This window comes from Polyodon spathula, chromosome 8, assembly GCF_017654505.1.
Source record: "Polyodon spathula isolate WHYD16114869_AA chromosome 8, ASM1765450v1, whole genome shotgun sequence".
Lineage (NCBI taxonomy): Eukaryota > Metazoa > Chordata > Actinopteri > Acipenseriformes > Polyodontidae > Polyodon > Polyodon spathula.
The window spans coordinates 7,399,352-7,415,407 of record NC_054541.1 but is presented as its reverse complement, the minus strand read 5'-3'; the positions used below and the strand labels follow the sequence as shown (position 1 = coordinate 7,415,407).

General features: G+C 38.6%; 1 protein-coding gene across 2 annotated transcripts in view; it reads left to right on the top strand.

Moving 5' to 3' along the window:
* The window catches only part of LOC121319277 (nucleolar protein 4-like), a 74,810-nt gene that overhangs the window by 33,486 nt on the left and 25,268 nt on the right, over positions 1-16,056 (top strand). For both annotated transcript variants that reach the window (XM_041256538.1, XM_041256539.1), the window contains one exon: positions 2,456-2,597. In XM_041256538.1, coding sequence (XP_041112472.1) covers positions 2,456-2,597 — 142 coding nt within the window. The remainder of the gene's footprint in view (positions 1-2,455; positions 2,598-16,056) is intronic.

Sequence of the window (16,056 nt, the reverse complement as noted above, 5' to 3'; positions counted from 1 at the left end):
AAAGAAAAGTAAATGTCTAGAGAAAAAACTACAGTACAACTTTGGCATACATGCACGTGTTGTGTTACTGTATGTTACTAACTGGTCTTCCGACCAAAGCATGGCATTATTAAACACTGACTAGGCTTACTCATTTGGCAGAGGCAGCAATTCATTAGGAGTTGATAACAATATCATCTGCATATAGGGGCATACACTAGGGAGATCATTAATAAACAATACAAGTAATAAAGGTCCCAGAATTGAGCTTTGGGAGATCACTGCCCTGAGATGAAAATATACAGTACTCAATATCAGGTCAAAATTGAATTCTCCCAGAGATGTAAGACTTTCACCAGCTAAGTGAAATATCATTCATCCTAATTGAAAAGAAGTTTAGTACAACATTAGATGATGATCCTCAAGATGAAACGCTTTATAATGCTAAATGGGTTATTTGACAAGTAAAGGTTGTAATCCCTGTGTCTATGAGAGACAACACAAGTCAGTAAAGTTGCTTTGATTTGGGCTAGATATATATTTGTATAGCCTCTCATTATGACATTTATTTATTTATTTATTGAAACTTACTTTAGTATATAATGGATGGAAGCCAGGACAGCACATTTTAATTAATACAATTAAGTTTTTAAAAAATTCACTATACAGCATATTCCAGAAGCTTGATTTACTGACTTACTGTCTCAAGGCCGTGGGGGCCAATGATCTAAACAGTGGCAGATCTTAATAGCACTGCCCTCAAATTTATAAACCTGAAAATCAGCCCATGGGAGACCCCAGCTGGATCACAGTTTGAGTGCCTTTATTTAGACCCACCACTGTTTAGATCATTAAAATAGACCTCAGTGTTCAGTGCTCCAAGAGGCTGTAGTCTACCTACCTGCCTACATTAAGTGGGACGGCAGTTGAACGACACAGAGGACAGCCTGGTGTCGTGCTGAGAGCTGAGGACCAGAAGCCAACGAATTGTGTAACGTGAATTCCTTCAGATTGAGGCCTTGTTCCGTCAAGCAGGAGACGAAGTAGAATGCATTAATAATGTAAAAGCCAATTTGCAAGTTAAACACGTTAACCAATTGGACTGCCTGCTGGGCTGGCAGCCCTGTCCCTTGGGTTACTGACAGTGTGTAAGCCTGATGGGCTGCACACAGATGCTGCCCCTGTGTGCCGTTACCCAACACTCTCATTTAGCAAGGAGCCGAGCTGGGGGGTTTCTAACTGATGTCCACTGAGTGGGCCCCAAGTAGCTTTTAACTCTGCTGGAGTCATGAATCAACTGGATCTGATTACATTATTAGAAAATATGTATACAGTATGTCATTTAGTTTGGCCAGGAATATATAAAAGGGATTCTTTCTCCTAATAATTTAATAACAGGTCAGAGAGATATTTTTATAGTTTTGGACTATCCTACCTATCCTGCTGATTGGAGTTGTGAAACCAGCTATGAAATTTAAACCAGCCCTCATGTCAGTTCTGCAATATGCAGTGTTATATTTTCTCTTTGTTTTTCAGTTTGTTTTGTTTTTTCCTAAAAAATAACAGTGGGGTTGTTTAGTGCACTTTGGCAGTTAATTTGAAACTCAACAATAGAATTAAGATTAATTTGCCTTTTGTTGCAAGACTGACGGTGTCATTTTGTTTTAAATTGCCAGCGGACTACAGAGATTGGGAAAACATAAGTGCACTTCTCTACCATGCACCACACAATGGCTAGCTGCTGCTACAGTGTAGAGAATTTCAGCTGTGGGATATAGCATTGTGGATGCACAGGCTTTAAGAACAGATGGAAATGGTTATGTATTGCATAAAGTAAAACTGGTCTTACACTGTATACTGCATATTATGGCTGTATTACACAAGAGAACAACTTTATGCATAATAATAAAAAACTACAATATTCTGTAGAAGGGGTTATATTTATAAGAGGTTAGAGGTATATGATGTTTCCTGTACATTTATTTTCCATTTTGCTGTTTTTACTTATCTGCATCTAACTTCCATACCAAGTCACCTTTGTGTAGTATCAGAAATGGGTGATCCCTGTGTAGGTTTATGGGTAACGTAAAACTATTACAGGTAGGAGTTTAATAGTGGCAAATAAACAATGCATCTAGCCAGTCAAGAGATCATCATATAATCCTGGTGGCTGAGATCCAGAAGGAATAGCTGATTCTCAAACCGCACAGTAGATCTGCATGCTGCAGTTTTTACTTTTAAAATGTGATGCAGAGCTGACTGAATTGAAATGCAACACCATGCTCAGAATATTAATTACTGCTCAGTTCAACACCAGGCTGGTATTTCAGCAGTAAGCAGGGTGGGCCAGGTGCTGTTCGCCCTCAAGGGGTAACACTCGTCTCCTCCAATAACTCGATAACTACAGTTTTTTTTCATGTCGTGGTGGTCACCTCCATCACTATGAATGATGATGTGTGCTTCCTTTCTCTGGCAGGATGAAAGTTCAGTGAGCAGCGAGGATTTTGATATGACTGACCCCACATGGATGTCAGCTGATCACGGCGCTACGACTGACCTGAGCCCCAGCCAAGGAGAGAGAATGCACACACCCCTGAACAGACACAAAGAGGAGGACGGTGAGCTCAATGCAATACACCATGCAAATGACAGAGACTTTATTTATAGCTGGATTTTAAGTTCTGTAAAATGCAGAGTAGGTTACCAGAACTCGCCGTATGACTGCGGTAGTTTCCCTGTGTCTACTGCTAAAATAGCTAATGTAGATGGTCTTTTCAAGCTAACACAATTATAAAAGCCATCCAAACAATCTGTCAGTTTCAGGTTTGAGGTGCAGTGTAAAATTAGTGTTTGTTTGCTTGCTGAATCAAATGGAGCTTGGTGCATTTTATTTTGTTATGCTTTACAGCACTCACTACAGATTCATATCCCAGTGACATGGATACAGTTGAGGGCTTACAATTTGATAAATGTTTACAGCAAGTACCTTCATTAGTGTGAGTTGTTTTCTGTTGAGTTGACTTTGACATTGGCTTGGGAATCTACTGTGATAGAGGCCAACTGTGTTGTCATAATGTCTAAAAAATGGTGGGAAACTGTGCAAGAGGTAAAATGGCAATGTAAACGCTTAAAAGGAGAACAATTACTGAACAATGTACTGGTCATTTGAAATGTCTTGGTTAACTGGTCTCAACACCACACATCACCCCTCTGTTTGTCCTGTCCGGCAGCCAAACCTTAAATTGTTCAGCGTGTGCTCCTAATTTTGTAGTACAGAGTTGCATTGTTTCCAAGTGATATAATGTTGAGTAGGAATCAGGTCGCTGGATTCAAGGCATGTCATTAAAATCATGTTTAGAGACGATTTAATTTACTGTACAAAAAATAAAGAACAGCACACTGAGCACATTGAAGTTGTCATGTGTCATGTGGCCTGCGAGTCTGGGCTATATATGTTAAGTGCCCTCATAGATGCCGCTTCAAATAAAAAATGGGAATTTGGTTTGTCATTTTGGTCAGCTGTCTGTTCAATAACAGCAGTAATATCAGAAACAATATAGTATGGCCAATGGGTTAGCTTTATTCTTTGTGTGGTCAAGCAGTGTGAGTGGCAACTCCAGCTGGGATCCTCAATGTAATGTAAAAAAATTGTTCAAACAGTTTTAAATGTTTATTTTCAATTTCGTAGAAATTCGGAAAGAAAAGGGAATTAAATGTGTAGCGATACAGAAAAGAAAAGCTGTTGCTTTTATTGGGGTTGCCATGCTGTGAAACAATGACACTTTTATATGGGTGAAATTATTCACAGTTAGGATTGGGCATTTGAAGAAATATGGAAGGATAATAATGTAACTTAATGGAAATATTATTAGAAATTCATACCCATTGGCATGTGACATTCCACACTGCTGTACATTTAATTGATTTATTAACAAGTTCAGTGATTGTAATATAAAGACTAAAGTAAAACTATTTTGCAGCCCATGACATGTCTATTTTTTTATCAAAAAGATTACATGTAATCTGCATTTCATACATACTGTAAGTGTACTGTAGATATCGTATTCGTTGAGATACTGTACTGTACAGGGGAGTGGTAGATCCCTGAATGTGATGTCATTAAGAATGCTCAGGAGTACACAAAATGCCCACAATTTCAAATTGTGTTAACGTTCACGGAATCTGACAAAGGCCCTGACTCTCGCTGTAAGTAATGGTGATTGTTGCCAGGCTGTTCCCTGCTGTTGAATCTGAAGCAGTTCGAGTGGTTGGTGGGAGAATGCCATGGACCCACTATAACTTCACCAGGAAGCAATCTCTGACCCAGCTCTTTGAATCCAAGCACAGGGAGTGCTGCCGACTCTGGAATAAGCCTCACTGCTGCCTTTCTGTTTTATGATGGGGTTGAGTGCTTTAGAGTAAAGGTTGCTTCATAAATCTAAATAAATCCTGAAATTTGTACCTCCTGGTATCAGCAGTACTCATGTTTACCCTCTTTAGTGGGGACCCTTCAACGGGAACAGAGCTGTCATGATAAGATAAGGAACTTGCAGCATCGGTGGGCAGGTCTCTCAACTCTTGTTTGTTATTTTTCGTTGCTTTATTTTGGATGAGGCTGGCAAGATTCTAATCTGCAGTAGATTTAGAAATTTTTTTTCTTGTTCTAGTAGGTTGAAACTGGAGTTTTACGACATTAGCTGCTGGAAATAAAAATCATTATGTGAAAATGTACTCCAAAATATGTCTGCTTTTTGTGTGATAGTGGAGGTTGATGTAATTTTAACCTGGACCATTGAATAACTGGACTTTGAAAATTAATACAAATGTAAAACAAGCTACACTACTGTTACGCTATAATAATGATTTTTTTTTTTTGCATGAGGTATTTCAGATGTAGATGTGCTAGTAACTGCCCACAGTATTCATTTTGACAAACCTCTCTCTCAGTAGCCCCAGTAGCAAGGTATATAGGTATTTGGGTATTGACTAACATAGTCTGTCTGGCCAGGAATGGGATGCCCTTGATCTAATTCGTGTTTTGCTAGGTAAGTTTTATCAGCCAGCTCCTCCCTCTTAGTTGTGGTTGGATATTTTCCAGAGGTCAAAAACAATTCAAAATTCAATCAAATGGAATACACTCAGGAATAGGAACCCCAGAAGGTAATCCAGGTTTATACGGGACATGCAAGTCAGAGAACATCAGCACATAGTTCAACTGACCAGGGCTGAAAGCTGTACTGATATTAACAATAAAGGATAGTCAATTTCAATTCAAGGTAAGAATGAGGTTTGTTTGTAGTGTGTGTTGTGTTGCACAACAGGTGAAACTGATACTTTGATTGGCTGAAAGACCCTCATTTATAATTTAAATGGAATAATACAGATGGATGCAGTAGCATCTTCTGCCTACAGTAAATGTACATGCTGTGTTTTTCCACAGCAGATTTGGATGCATACAGTGCACAGTTTCCACCAGTTTACTTGCAACTATGTCAAGTGAATGGGGAGCTTGGGCAAAATATTTTTCTTAGTTTAAAAAAATAATTATTTGTGCATCCTTATTTGAACAGTACAGAACCACGTGACTCAGTACTGACCTTAGAAAGATGTGCAGTAACATAGTTCAAGTCTGTAATCAGTGCTGTTGTAATGGGACATCATTTCAGTCCAGTGATTTTCAAGGTTCATTCACAGGGGCTTGCCTTGGTGCTTACGTATGACCTTCATCCTCTCTGAACAGCCTGTTTCTGGTGTGAAGGTGTGTGATTGCTGCTTGTACAGTGAGAGGCATTCAATAAAAATAAAAAATAAATTACAAAACCATTGATGTTTAATGCATTACGGTGTACCAGCATGCACTGCTGCCCAAAGCATTAGAGACAACCAGAAACCCACCTGACCTCTGGGATGCAGGCAGGGAGGCGAGATCTAAAGCATGCTGCATTCCAGTTAAAGTCTGGGACTGTGCATGGGACTGTGTTCCTTCGAAAGCCTTCCAGTGCTTTTCTTTTCTTGAATTCCCAATAGTATGTTTTTATGTGCTCATGAAAAGTGGCATCACCTACTGTAGAGCTTCGTGCGCTACACAGAACTAAGTATTCAGATACCCACATGTAAACTGATTCATCACTCACTTGTTGTTTAAGATATATTCAAGCTAGTATGCAGTAGCTGTACCCTTGATAATGGTATAAAGAATGCTCTTCAGCTACACGTATTTTTCAGATAAATTCTAAAAGAGGCTTTGCAACATTTTTAACAAATATTTTGACAAGAAGTCTTTCTCAGTGTCTTAAATGTGCAAATTCATGAATATTCAACGGACTGTCATTCATGGCAATGATAGATATTAGATCTTTGCTCTTCATAAATCTTTCAAATGCTCGATTCTGGAGAAGCAGTTTCATTATGTTGGTGTACCTAGGGACCATAAAAATTCCAGTGGTGTAAAGGTAAAGCTATTTGGAGTTATCTCTATTGCAGTGCTAATAGCCAACAGTATTCCACAGAGCTTTGATCCTTGTCAGGTCTATACAGTAAGCAAACTACAATGTGTTACTGTCCCACCTTTATTTGTCCGGTGCACAGTAGCTCTGGATCAGTTTGAAGCAGGCAGCCTGATGGTGATGATGAATGCAGAAACTAGTTTATTGATGTGTTCCTGTAGTGGTTTAATGTAAAAAGACATACATAACAAAGCATTTATTAGGTAGTTATTAGAGACACTTTCACACAAAGCAAGACTTTAAGAGACTATCTTTCGACAGCAGTTAAACCAAGTGGTAAGTTACCCGCACTTGCTATATTTTATTTACAGTGAATTTTGGCATTTCAATCAAACTCCAATCACAGTATCCATGTAACCGTTTATCAACCGGGATTAGATCTCAAACGTGATTTACAGGGAAATTGTGTGATTGTTTATTAATGGAGTAAGCTGACATTGACAGCATGGCTCATTTCAGAGATAACACCCCCTACAGAAAGTATGGTAGTCCACCTTTTATGAAATGTGACTAGAGTTCTGCGCAGGTCACAGACAATTTAATTTTGGGCCAGTAATACTGTAGAGCTACTTACATTTCAGTTCTGACTACCCCCATTAATACATTCAATATGTTACTGTTTGCATTGATTGACACCTTTCAGAAAAGTCAGTTGTTGATTTCCTGGTGTATTCTCTTACTGCTCTGTCTCCACTACCATTCCTTTTACATTATATCTGTGCTCTTGTAAATGTGGATGAGATGTTCCAGTAAGTCAGCTTGATCTCAAGGATACACCTAAATAACTAAGCTTACTCTTACATAAATGTAACAGTTCAGTCTTGTAGAGTGCCTAGGACATAGCTGCTTTTGATGTATGAAAGGCGTTTTAATTATGGGATATTTCAATGCATCTCTTTGTGCGGTGAAGACCAAGTTCACTAAAATGTCCTCGTTTTGAATCCTTGGCTTTGTGAGTCTTAATAGATTTTAATTGCATTAAAAAGAAACCTATCATTCAAGTCAGAAACTGTATAGAACACTTCTTCTGTACAGCTGAAAATAGGATGGGGGGGGTGGGGGGTCTTCGTCAGTCTTTTATGAATAGGAATCCTTGAGTTTATGAACAAGAGAGATACGAGGAATGGCATCCTTGGCACTGCTCAAGTCAGTTAGTCTGTGGTGGAGGTAACAAATGGAATGCAGCCTCCATGAAGCTGCAAGCCACTGAGTGGCTGGTTCTACCCCAGCCTTGAGCAAAGGAATGAATAAAAGAACAAAGGTCAGAGAGACACAGTGTAGGTGGTGCCACCAAGGGCGTGCTTCCACCATTAACTTCTCCGTGTGACTACAAAATACAACACACAGACTGGATGGCTGCACAAGCCTTTTGAGTATTTCATCCTTGGGTTTCCAAAAAGCTTCAAAACGAGTTTACTGCAATAGTTAACCTGACAGGCCAACTGAAGCAACATTTTATAATCCTATAATTGTATAAAACTTGCAGCTACAGTTAAAGGTTTAACACCTTGAAACAAATGATTTGCTCCTCACTTATTTCTCTGTCACTCCAATATCCTGTCCTCCTCTTTATTGATATCAACAACAGATTTGGTTTGAACAACAAATAATAACATACACGTGTATCCCAGCCCTTTGTGTCACTTGCTAATAAACGCTGAATTTCTGGTTCATGATCAAAGAGTATTTCAGATTTCCTAATAACAGTTGCTGATACTTTTGGATTCACTGATGCTGAGAGTTAAAGCACGATACAGGTTGCATATGATTTGATATAAAAATCAAATGCAACCTGTAAGTGCAGCAGGAATGAGGCAGTTATAAAGATCATTATTAATAAGGGCATGTTAATGACAAGGAGAGAACTCGCACAAATAATGGACAGAAGTGTTCTAATAGCACACAGCAATTATATGGATTTGAACCTGCTATATCCAGAGCCAAGGCAAGCTGCAACACACATTAAACACAATTGTTATATTAAGAGTTGGCAGGCTGTATATTAATTTTTTTTTTTCCTAATGAAAAAGCTGTTTTCTTTATCCCTGAGTGAAGGGACAGCCTGTCTCTTGGGGGGAGGGAGGGAATTACCGTAATGTTAGTAAGCCTAGTGCACTGTTACCTGATTTGAATTCACTGTTGTGCATCTTCATTCCAAAATGTGTGAATTACAGCTCTTAAAAATCTTTTTTTTTTTAGATATTGATTATTCAACCATAACCAGAGGAGTATAATCTGTAAAGACAAATAAGCTCTGTGCCTTCCTATCAGTGAGGCATTTCTGTGTACGACAGACACCCTCATCAATGCATTAACTGCAGTCAAATCCAAAATATCCATTAGGGTCGTTGCAAAGCGCTGCCTCCCTGACAGTGAATAGCCTGTTTTAAACTCCTCCTTCTGCACCAGCATTGGCAAACCACCACCGACCCATCCCCCCTTCCCCCTATCTCAACCCAACACCCAGTCACAGAGTGATACTGAGATTAGTGACATACTGTACTGCACCAGTGATACAACAAATACAAATTTGTATTATCTTCCTTTTCGTTTCTCATGAGTTCTAGAACAGTAAAAGTATCTGTATGTCATACATCTGTGTAGAATGGAAGTTTATGTGAACCTGCCTTGTTTATTTTCCATGTCAGTGGTGTGCTTGTGGGAAGAAAATCTTGTTACTAACATCTTTCCGGCTAAGTGGAATTGCTCCTGTTTTTTGAACAGGCAAATCAAACCAAAACATTACAGCAACCAGTCTAACATCTCTCTCTCTCTCTGGCTGAGTGTTTACAGTTTAAGCAGGAAGCTGTGGTTTTGAAACATACAGGTGCTGATTGTCGAGAAGGATAAACAGACAACATGATGGCCCTGCATGGCAATTTCAGAAAGAACCACAACAAACTTGGGATTTTAACCCCCATGTATGGTCTGTCATTCCCTCCCCCTTCAAGTGTTACTGAACAGAACGTGTAGTTTAAAACACAACACATTACTGCCCCTCGCTGTCTGCTTTGTGCTTTGTTGTACATATTTTTGCAAAACCGTTTTCAGTATAATTGTGATTGTGTTGATATTTTTATAAACATATATCTGGTCATAAATCAGTTCAGACTAGCTGTTTTCTTTCCCTTGGTAACATTGGCTGCTAAAATCCAACCCACTCATTCAAACATTTCATTGGTTTCCGACTGCTCTGGTTCTCATTCTACCCTTAACCCACAAAAATGATTTATATATATATTTTTATTGTCAATATATTGGGGTTGTCAGGCATATTCATAAACCTGTTCCTGCCCCACTGAACCTGTGTCAGAGTGAGCAGGTAGGACAGATGAACCAATCAAAGTGGTGAACTGTGGGAGAGGAGTCGGGAACCAATGACATGTTTCTGATTGAACCTGTTGGATTTCAGCAGCTGATGTTATGAATTTAGAAGACATTTTGACGGGAAGACCCGATGCATAACTGATGTGAAACAAAAATAGCTACAGTAGTCAAAACTGATTTATGGCCAGAGATATGTTAAGAATGTCAAAACAATCGCAATTATGTTGAAAAAGATTTTGCAAGAATATGTACAGCAAAGCATAAAACTAGGGAGAGAAATGCATTGTGTTTTAAACCCTACAGAATGGGCAGTAACACTTTTTAAGATGTGAGAGGTTATTTATTTATCTATAACTTCGCTCGATGTTTTAAACTGTAGATCCCGTGCAAACAGGATTTTGCATCTTGAGGGGCAATCCTCAAGGATAAGAATTCTAAAACAGAACCATTACTCTTTTTTGTTAGGTCAGGGTTTATAACCTACTATAAATGTCTCAAATTTTGCAAATAATGTCTGTTGCACTGAATTGTGTCACATAGGTTGTGGACTGCTCCCAGGGACTGGGACTCTCTATAGCCACAGTCGCTTATTATGCCTAGCCACATGCTGAACAATAAACACATTAATTACTGCACGATTTGGGAATTTCCATGATTTTATGTGTGAGACCACTGTCCATTTTACACTGGGGTCTTTGTGGGTTATTGTGGGGGTTTTCTGGCCCATACCCTCCTTTATCAACTTATCTTAACCACCACGTCCTTTGTTCCCAGTATAAACACCAGTCCTCCCCCCTCAGCATGCTGCCCAGCACTTAAACTATTGGCTTTAGCCCTCATCCTGTCTCTTAATCGCTGACCCACTTAAGATAGAGGCTACTTCACACAATCATCACAAGCCATAACCTGCAAAGACAGACATTAGTGCTGTGGTTTGTTTCACTCAATAGCTCCCATATTACTTGCTTAAAAGTGGCCATTATTTTTGCTGAAGAGTGATTTTTTTTTATCTTGTTCAGCTCTGTTTATTGTTTTCTTGGAGCTGTTTTCGCATTCCATCGCCCATCATAAAAGACACCATTGTTCAAAGAACCTCCGTTGTCATGTGGAAAGAGGTTGTCAATAACCCATTTCACTTTAAGCCGTGCCTTTTGTTGGTAACACCTTGACTGCTTGTCAGACACTGTTCTGCCGCTGATGAAAAAACTACAGCTCCTGGAGATAGTCCTATTCAGTTCCCAAGGCTGACCCTCCTAATCTCACAAGGACTAGAACATGCAGTTCAGACATTATCAAGAAGAGAGGCTGGCATTGGAAAGGCTGGGTGAGAGATTGTCCGTTTCCAAGAATAAAAAGGAATTCTAGGGGTTACCATGTCCTCTCACTTTTGAACAAGAGCCTGGTGGGACAGCAACCCCTTAGCTACACATATGCGACTTCTTTGTGTCCTCTACACAAGTGCCAGTAATTCATAGCATACTACCTGTTTACCATGTAACTTTATTAGAGACATTTTAACAGCTGGAACACTCACAGCACACCACAGGAAAGGAAAGAAACGGCAGTTTTATAATGATGTTGGCGTCTAAGGTAGCTTTATAATGAGGATGAATACTCGCTGCTGATCATTTTATTTATTAATTTGCTATAAAGACATTTATTTTATTCTGTATCTGAAGTGTCTAAATTGGAAATGAATTTCAAACTGAGCTAATTGCCTGTCTTGTAGCAAAATCACATATCGTCTCTTTAACGTGAGTGAAAATAAAAATGACCAGTGGTCTTTCTTGGGGCTGCAAATTCATTTGAAAAGGTGGCACAGCTAGACATTCCCAAACATAATTTTGTGGCTGTCTCGCTGTGAACGTATTTACAGCATCCAATGTGTCTGCATGTAAACAATACATATACTGTATATAAACTGAATTGAGCAATTATGCTCATTTTGGGGCATATATATATATATTTTGTGGATTTTTAATAAAAGTGAAATGAGTGAATATTTATTACCAGCAAACAATTAATGTTTTACAGTATATATAATACAAATTAGAATATGTAGGTTTGGATGAATAGCTTGGGTGTTGGAGTATAATGTAGTGAAAGTCAATGAGGTTAATTGTGGGAAATAATGCAACCGGAGGGCATGTTGTTACAGCATTTGGAATGCTAGCACAGCCCTTCATTTTCCAGGCTCTTTTGCAGCTACTGCACTGTGTGATATGATATACTGTGCAACTCAGAGACAGATTTAAAAAGTTACTTGCCTTGGGAGAGGTCCTTATCAAAAAACACTGAAATGTTTCCCATGTTTGAACAGAAGAAGAGTGGAAGGAACTCCTTATAGTACTGTAGCCATGGACTGTATGGGTTTAAACTGAAATACACATTTTGATTTCATTTTTTCTTTTTATTTCTAAGAGAAAAATCGTAATTGGTCCAGAAGCAGGAACCTGTGCCTTTAAGCAGCATCCTAAAATTAGGTTGAAAAGAACAGAAGGAGAAGCTTAATAAGTGAAATTACTGCTAAATCACACTGCAGGCATAGTACACACAACCCCATGGATCAGAGTGAGGGAGAGAGGCTGAATATTAAACATGATAAAATCATAGTGACATTCCTCGGAGGGGTGCAGATGCGAAATGTCAGTGACCTAGATTGAGATCGGAGCGCCTTCCTGCTGAATCTTTTATGGGGAACAAAATTAGGAGCAAATTGAATTTACTGTAGCTAAGAGCAGAAATATTGGGGACAGAGGGAGACAGGGGGGTACAAACCTGTTCCCATCTACATATGCAATAGTTTTAAAATAAAAATGGTAAGTGTGCTGTTTTTAGATGACTTTAACGAAAAAGACAGCAGCTGCATCAATGATCAGAAATATTTCTGCTAAAGATCGTTCTGTCCAGCACAAGAAAGAGCCATTTCCCATGCCTGTTGTTATTTTACCATTTATGTATGTTTTTATTTTGTTTGATAATTCACTGATAATAATGTATTTTAAAAGGTAGACATAACATATTCCACAGTTGAGCATTTACTGTTTTCCAGGTAGACAGTTAAATGTGTAGAAACATTTGTTGTATAACTAGAGAAAACGATCAATTTTGAACGTGACAATGCAATTTTTTTTCTGCTTTAATAAAAATTTAATTGTGAAATATCTTGAAATACCTATTATTAGACTGTGAAATGCTGTGAAATAATGCACTTTTTACAGTAAACCCCCCCCCCAAAAAACGGCACTAATAGTGATGTGTTGCAATTAAAAAGTGTACAACACATCTCTATTTTTTTTTTGAGGTAATGTTCTTATTAGTGAGTTCCTTGTTCTTGCAAAGCAAGGCTTTCTTGAGGAACTTGGGTTTAGAGTCGTGCCCGAGAGCTCATGCTGCACTGGAGGGCTCGCTCATCATCCAACACCAACGTGAAGCTAAAAATGAAATGAAGTTGCTAAGCAGATATAGTGTGCCCTTGCTTTCAGTGCTTATTCATTTTATATTTTATAGCATTTGTGTAAACCCTTTCAAACTGGCACCTTCCCAATCACTTACATAGGCTAGGAAATCGTGTGTTGGTTTACACTTTATGTTTTAAGCCTACATCTCATGTACACTTAAAGGATTGTTACCATAGAACGCTACTGGCTGGACTAGATACTATATAGAATAGCATGCCTCATTACAGGGATTTAAATGAATTCCTACAGAATCTGTATCAGTCACATTTTGATCTGCAGTTGGTTGGAGACACAAATTGGGCTCACCAAATTTCAGACAGAAACTAAAGCCAAGGTTTGATCAAGGATATAATTTAGTTTAATGCCTCATTAAAAGAATATAGCCTCCAAAGCACACGTTGTTGCGCTGGGCGTTCTTTAGTGTTCAATTTGCCATTTTTACCAAACACTATGCCATCATTATGTAATAAGAAATGGGAGGTACTGGTGTTCTCTAGAAAAGAGCAGAAACAAGGATGGATATTAGGCATTTGCCACTTGCCCACAGAGGGATGTTTTTTGTATAGTGAAGATTCTAATGTGTCTTGTGAATAAGCTATTGTACTGCATGCTTTTTCATGTGTTAATGGGCAAAAGACAAGACGCAGCCATGTTCATGTCCTAGCAACATAAGTGATATTCAATGAAACGTTGACATATTTAATTTTATATTTCATAAAACAACTTACTATGGACTAACTTATACAGTGATTTTTATTTTTAAAAAAAAGGATTTTCATGTTTGATTTTTTTCGCTCCAAATAGTCCAAATGTCTCGTGGTGTGACTGTCCCTGGAGGTGTGCAGTTCCAAAAACTCTGAATAAACTCAACCTTTTATGAATAAAAAATGCATTATAAGGCTCCTGAACTGATTCTACAGGGGTTTCCTATGCTACTACATCACACCGTTAAAAAAATCACATTTCACATTTCTTTATCCAAAAAAAAAAAAAATGTTGTCACCCAAATCAATGTCCTATGGTGTGACGGTTAATCTGCCAAGAAATTCAGGCATTTTTGAAGATGGCTACACTTCATTTTTGACAACAGGAAGTCAGCATTTTCAGTCAGTCTTAGGAGGACCCCCTGCACATGCATCAAGGTAAATTAGTCTCTTACAAATATAATTTAAATCACCATCTATACCTCCTTGTAAGACGTGTACATTTTTTATGTCCTTTGGTGTGACGTATAGAAAAGGAATTTATAATTATAATATTTTTAAATGGGCTATCTTGCATTGAAAACTAAATATAATAATAGGTTCAAGACCAGGTGATAATATATAGGTGGCTTCGTAAGTGCCTGTTTGGGATCAGAAATCAAAAATAGTCCTGTATTGTGACGAAAATGTCCTATAGTGTGACAGGTATTCGAGTGTCACACCACAGGACATAGTCGTCACACATAGGACATTAACTTTTCACTTGTGTTTTTTTTAGCCTTCTAAGATGTACTAGGTATTTGTATAAATCTGTAAAGGTAGTATACATGATTTACCAATAATTCACGTAGGATTTTAAGTGATAAATCTATCATTTTAAAATATAGCTTATGCTTTGCTAGAATATGTTTTGCACAGCACCAGTTCAGCTGGATCCACCAGGCAAAAGAGTTCTGGATTTTCAAAGAAAAACTGAGAAATAATGAAATAGCTCTCCATGTTGATTTTTCAGAAAATTATGCTTTAAGCTGAGCTCAGAGATACAGGCTTTCCACTTTGGGGGCAGTCGACAGCAAGCCACAATCCATACAGTGTTATGCATACACGTCAGATGGATGTCAGTCGTATGCAACAATTTCAAGCTGCACACACCATGATGAGAGAGCTGTATGGGCTCACATTCAGCCTGTACTCAAAGACATGAGAGACAGCCATGGAAGAAACTTTGATCATCTGCATGTGATGTGTGATGGTCCAGTCAGTCAATACAAAAATAAAGCTAATTGCTACCTCCTCAGCACTCTTCCATTCTCAAATGGCTTTAAGTCAGTCACCTTGAACTTCTCTGAAAAATATCATGGGAAAGGAGCTCCTGATGGTGTAGGAGGTGCAGTAAAGAGAATGACAGACACCCATGTCAAGCAAGGCCATGACCTGCAAACTCCTGAAGATCTACACACTTAAGTGAGAAGTCATCCTGCAATATAAAGTTCCTCTGGGTAACTGAACAGGAAATCCTGAGATGTGACGAAAAACTACCTGTCACAGTCAGGAAAGCACCTGGCATAATGAGATCACATCAGGTCATTGCAATAAGTCCCGAAGTGATTCGTCCCAGAGACATAAGTTGTTTTTGTGAAAGACCTAACATTTGCAGTTGCCACCATCCCAAAAAAGTAGAGGTGGACAATTTGACAGAGAAGACCGATGTGAGGGAAAGAGCGGAATCTGAAAGTATCCACTGTAGCTGCAGTGGCAAGCATGAAGTCAATGTGACATCAGAAAGCTCAAATTCAGAAGCTAAGAAGGTGGATGTTGGAAGGTTTGTTTTAGTCAAATATGGCAACCATTGATATGTCGGTCAAATTGTGAAGATCTCTGAAGATGAAGTGGAAGTGAGCTGCATGATGCAACTTGGTGTCAACAATGTGTTTACATGGCCACAAAAACCTGACTGCGCATGATACTACCACTCAGAAGTTCTCAATCATATCGCAGAGCCAGAACCTTCACCATCATCACACTTTGTGAAGCTTTCCCATGATGACTGGGAAAAATTCAAAAGTCAGCTAGCATGAT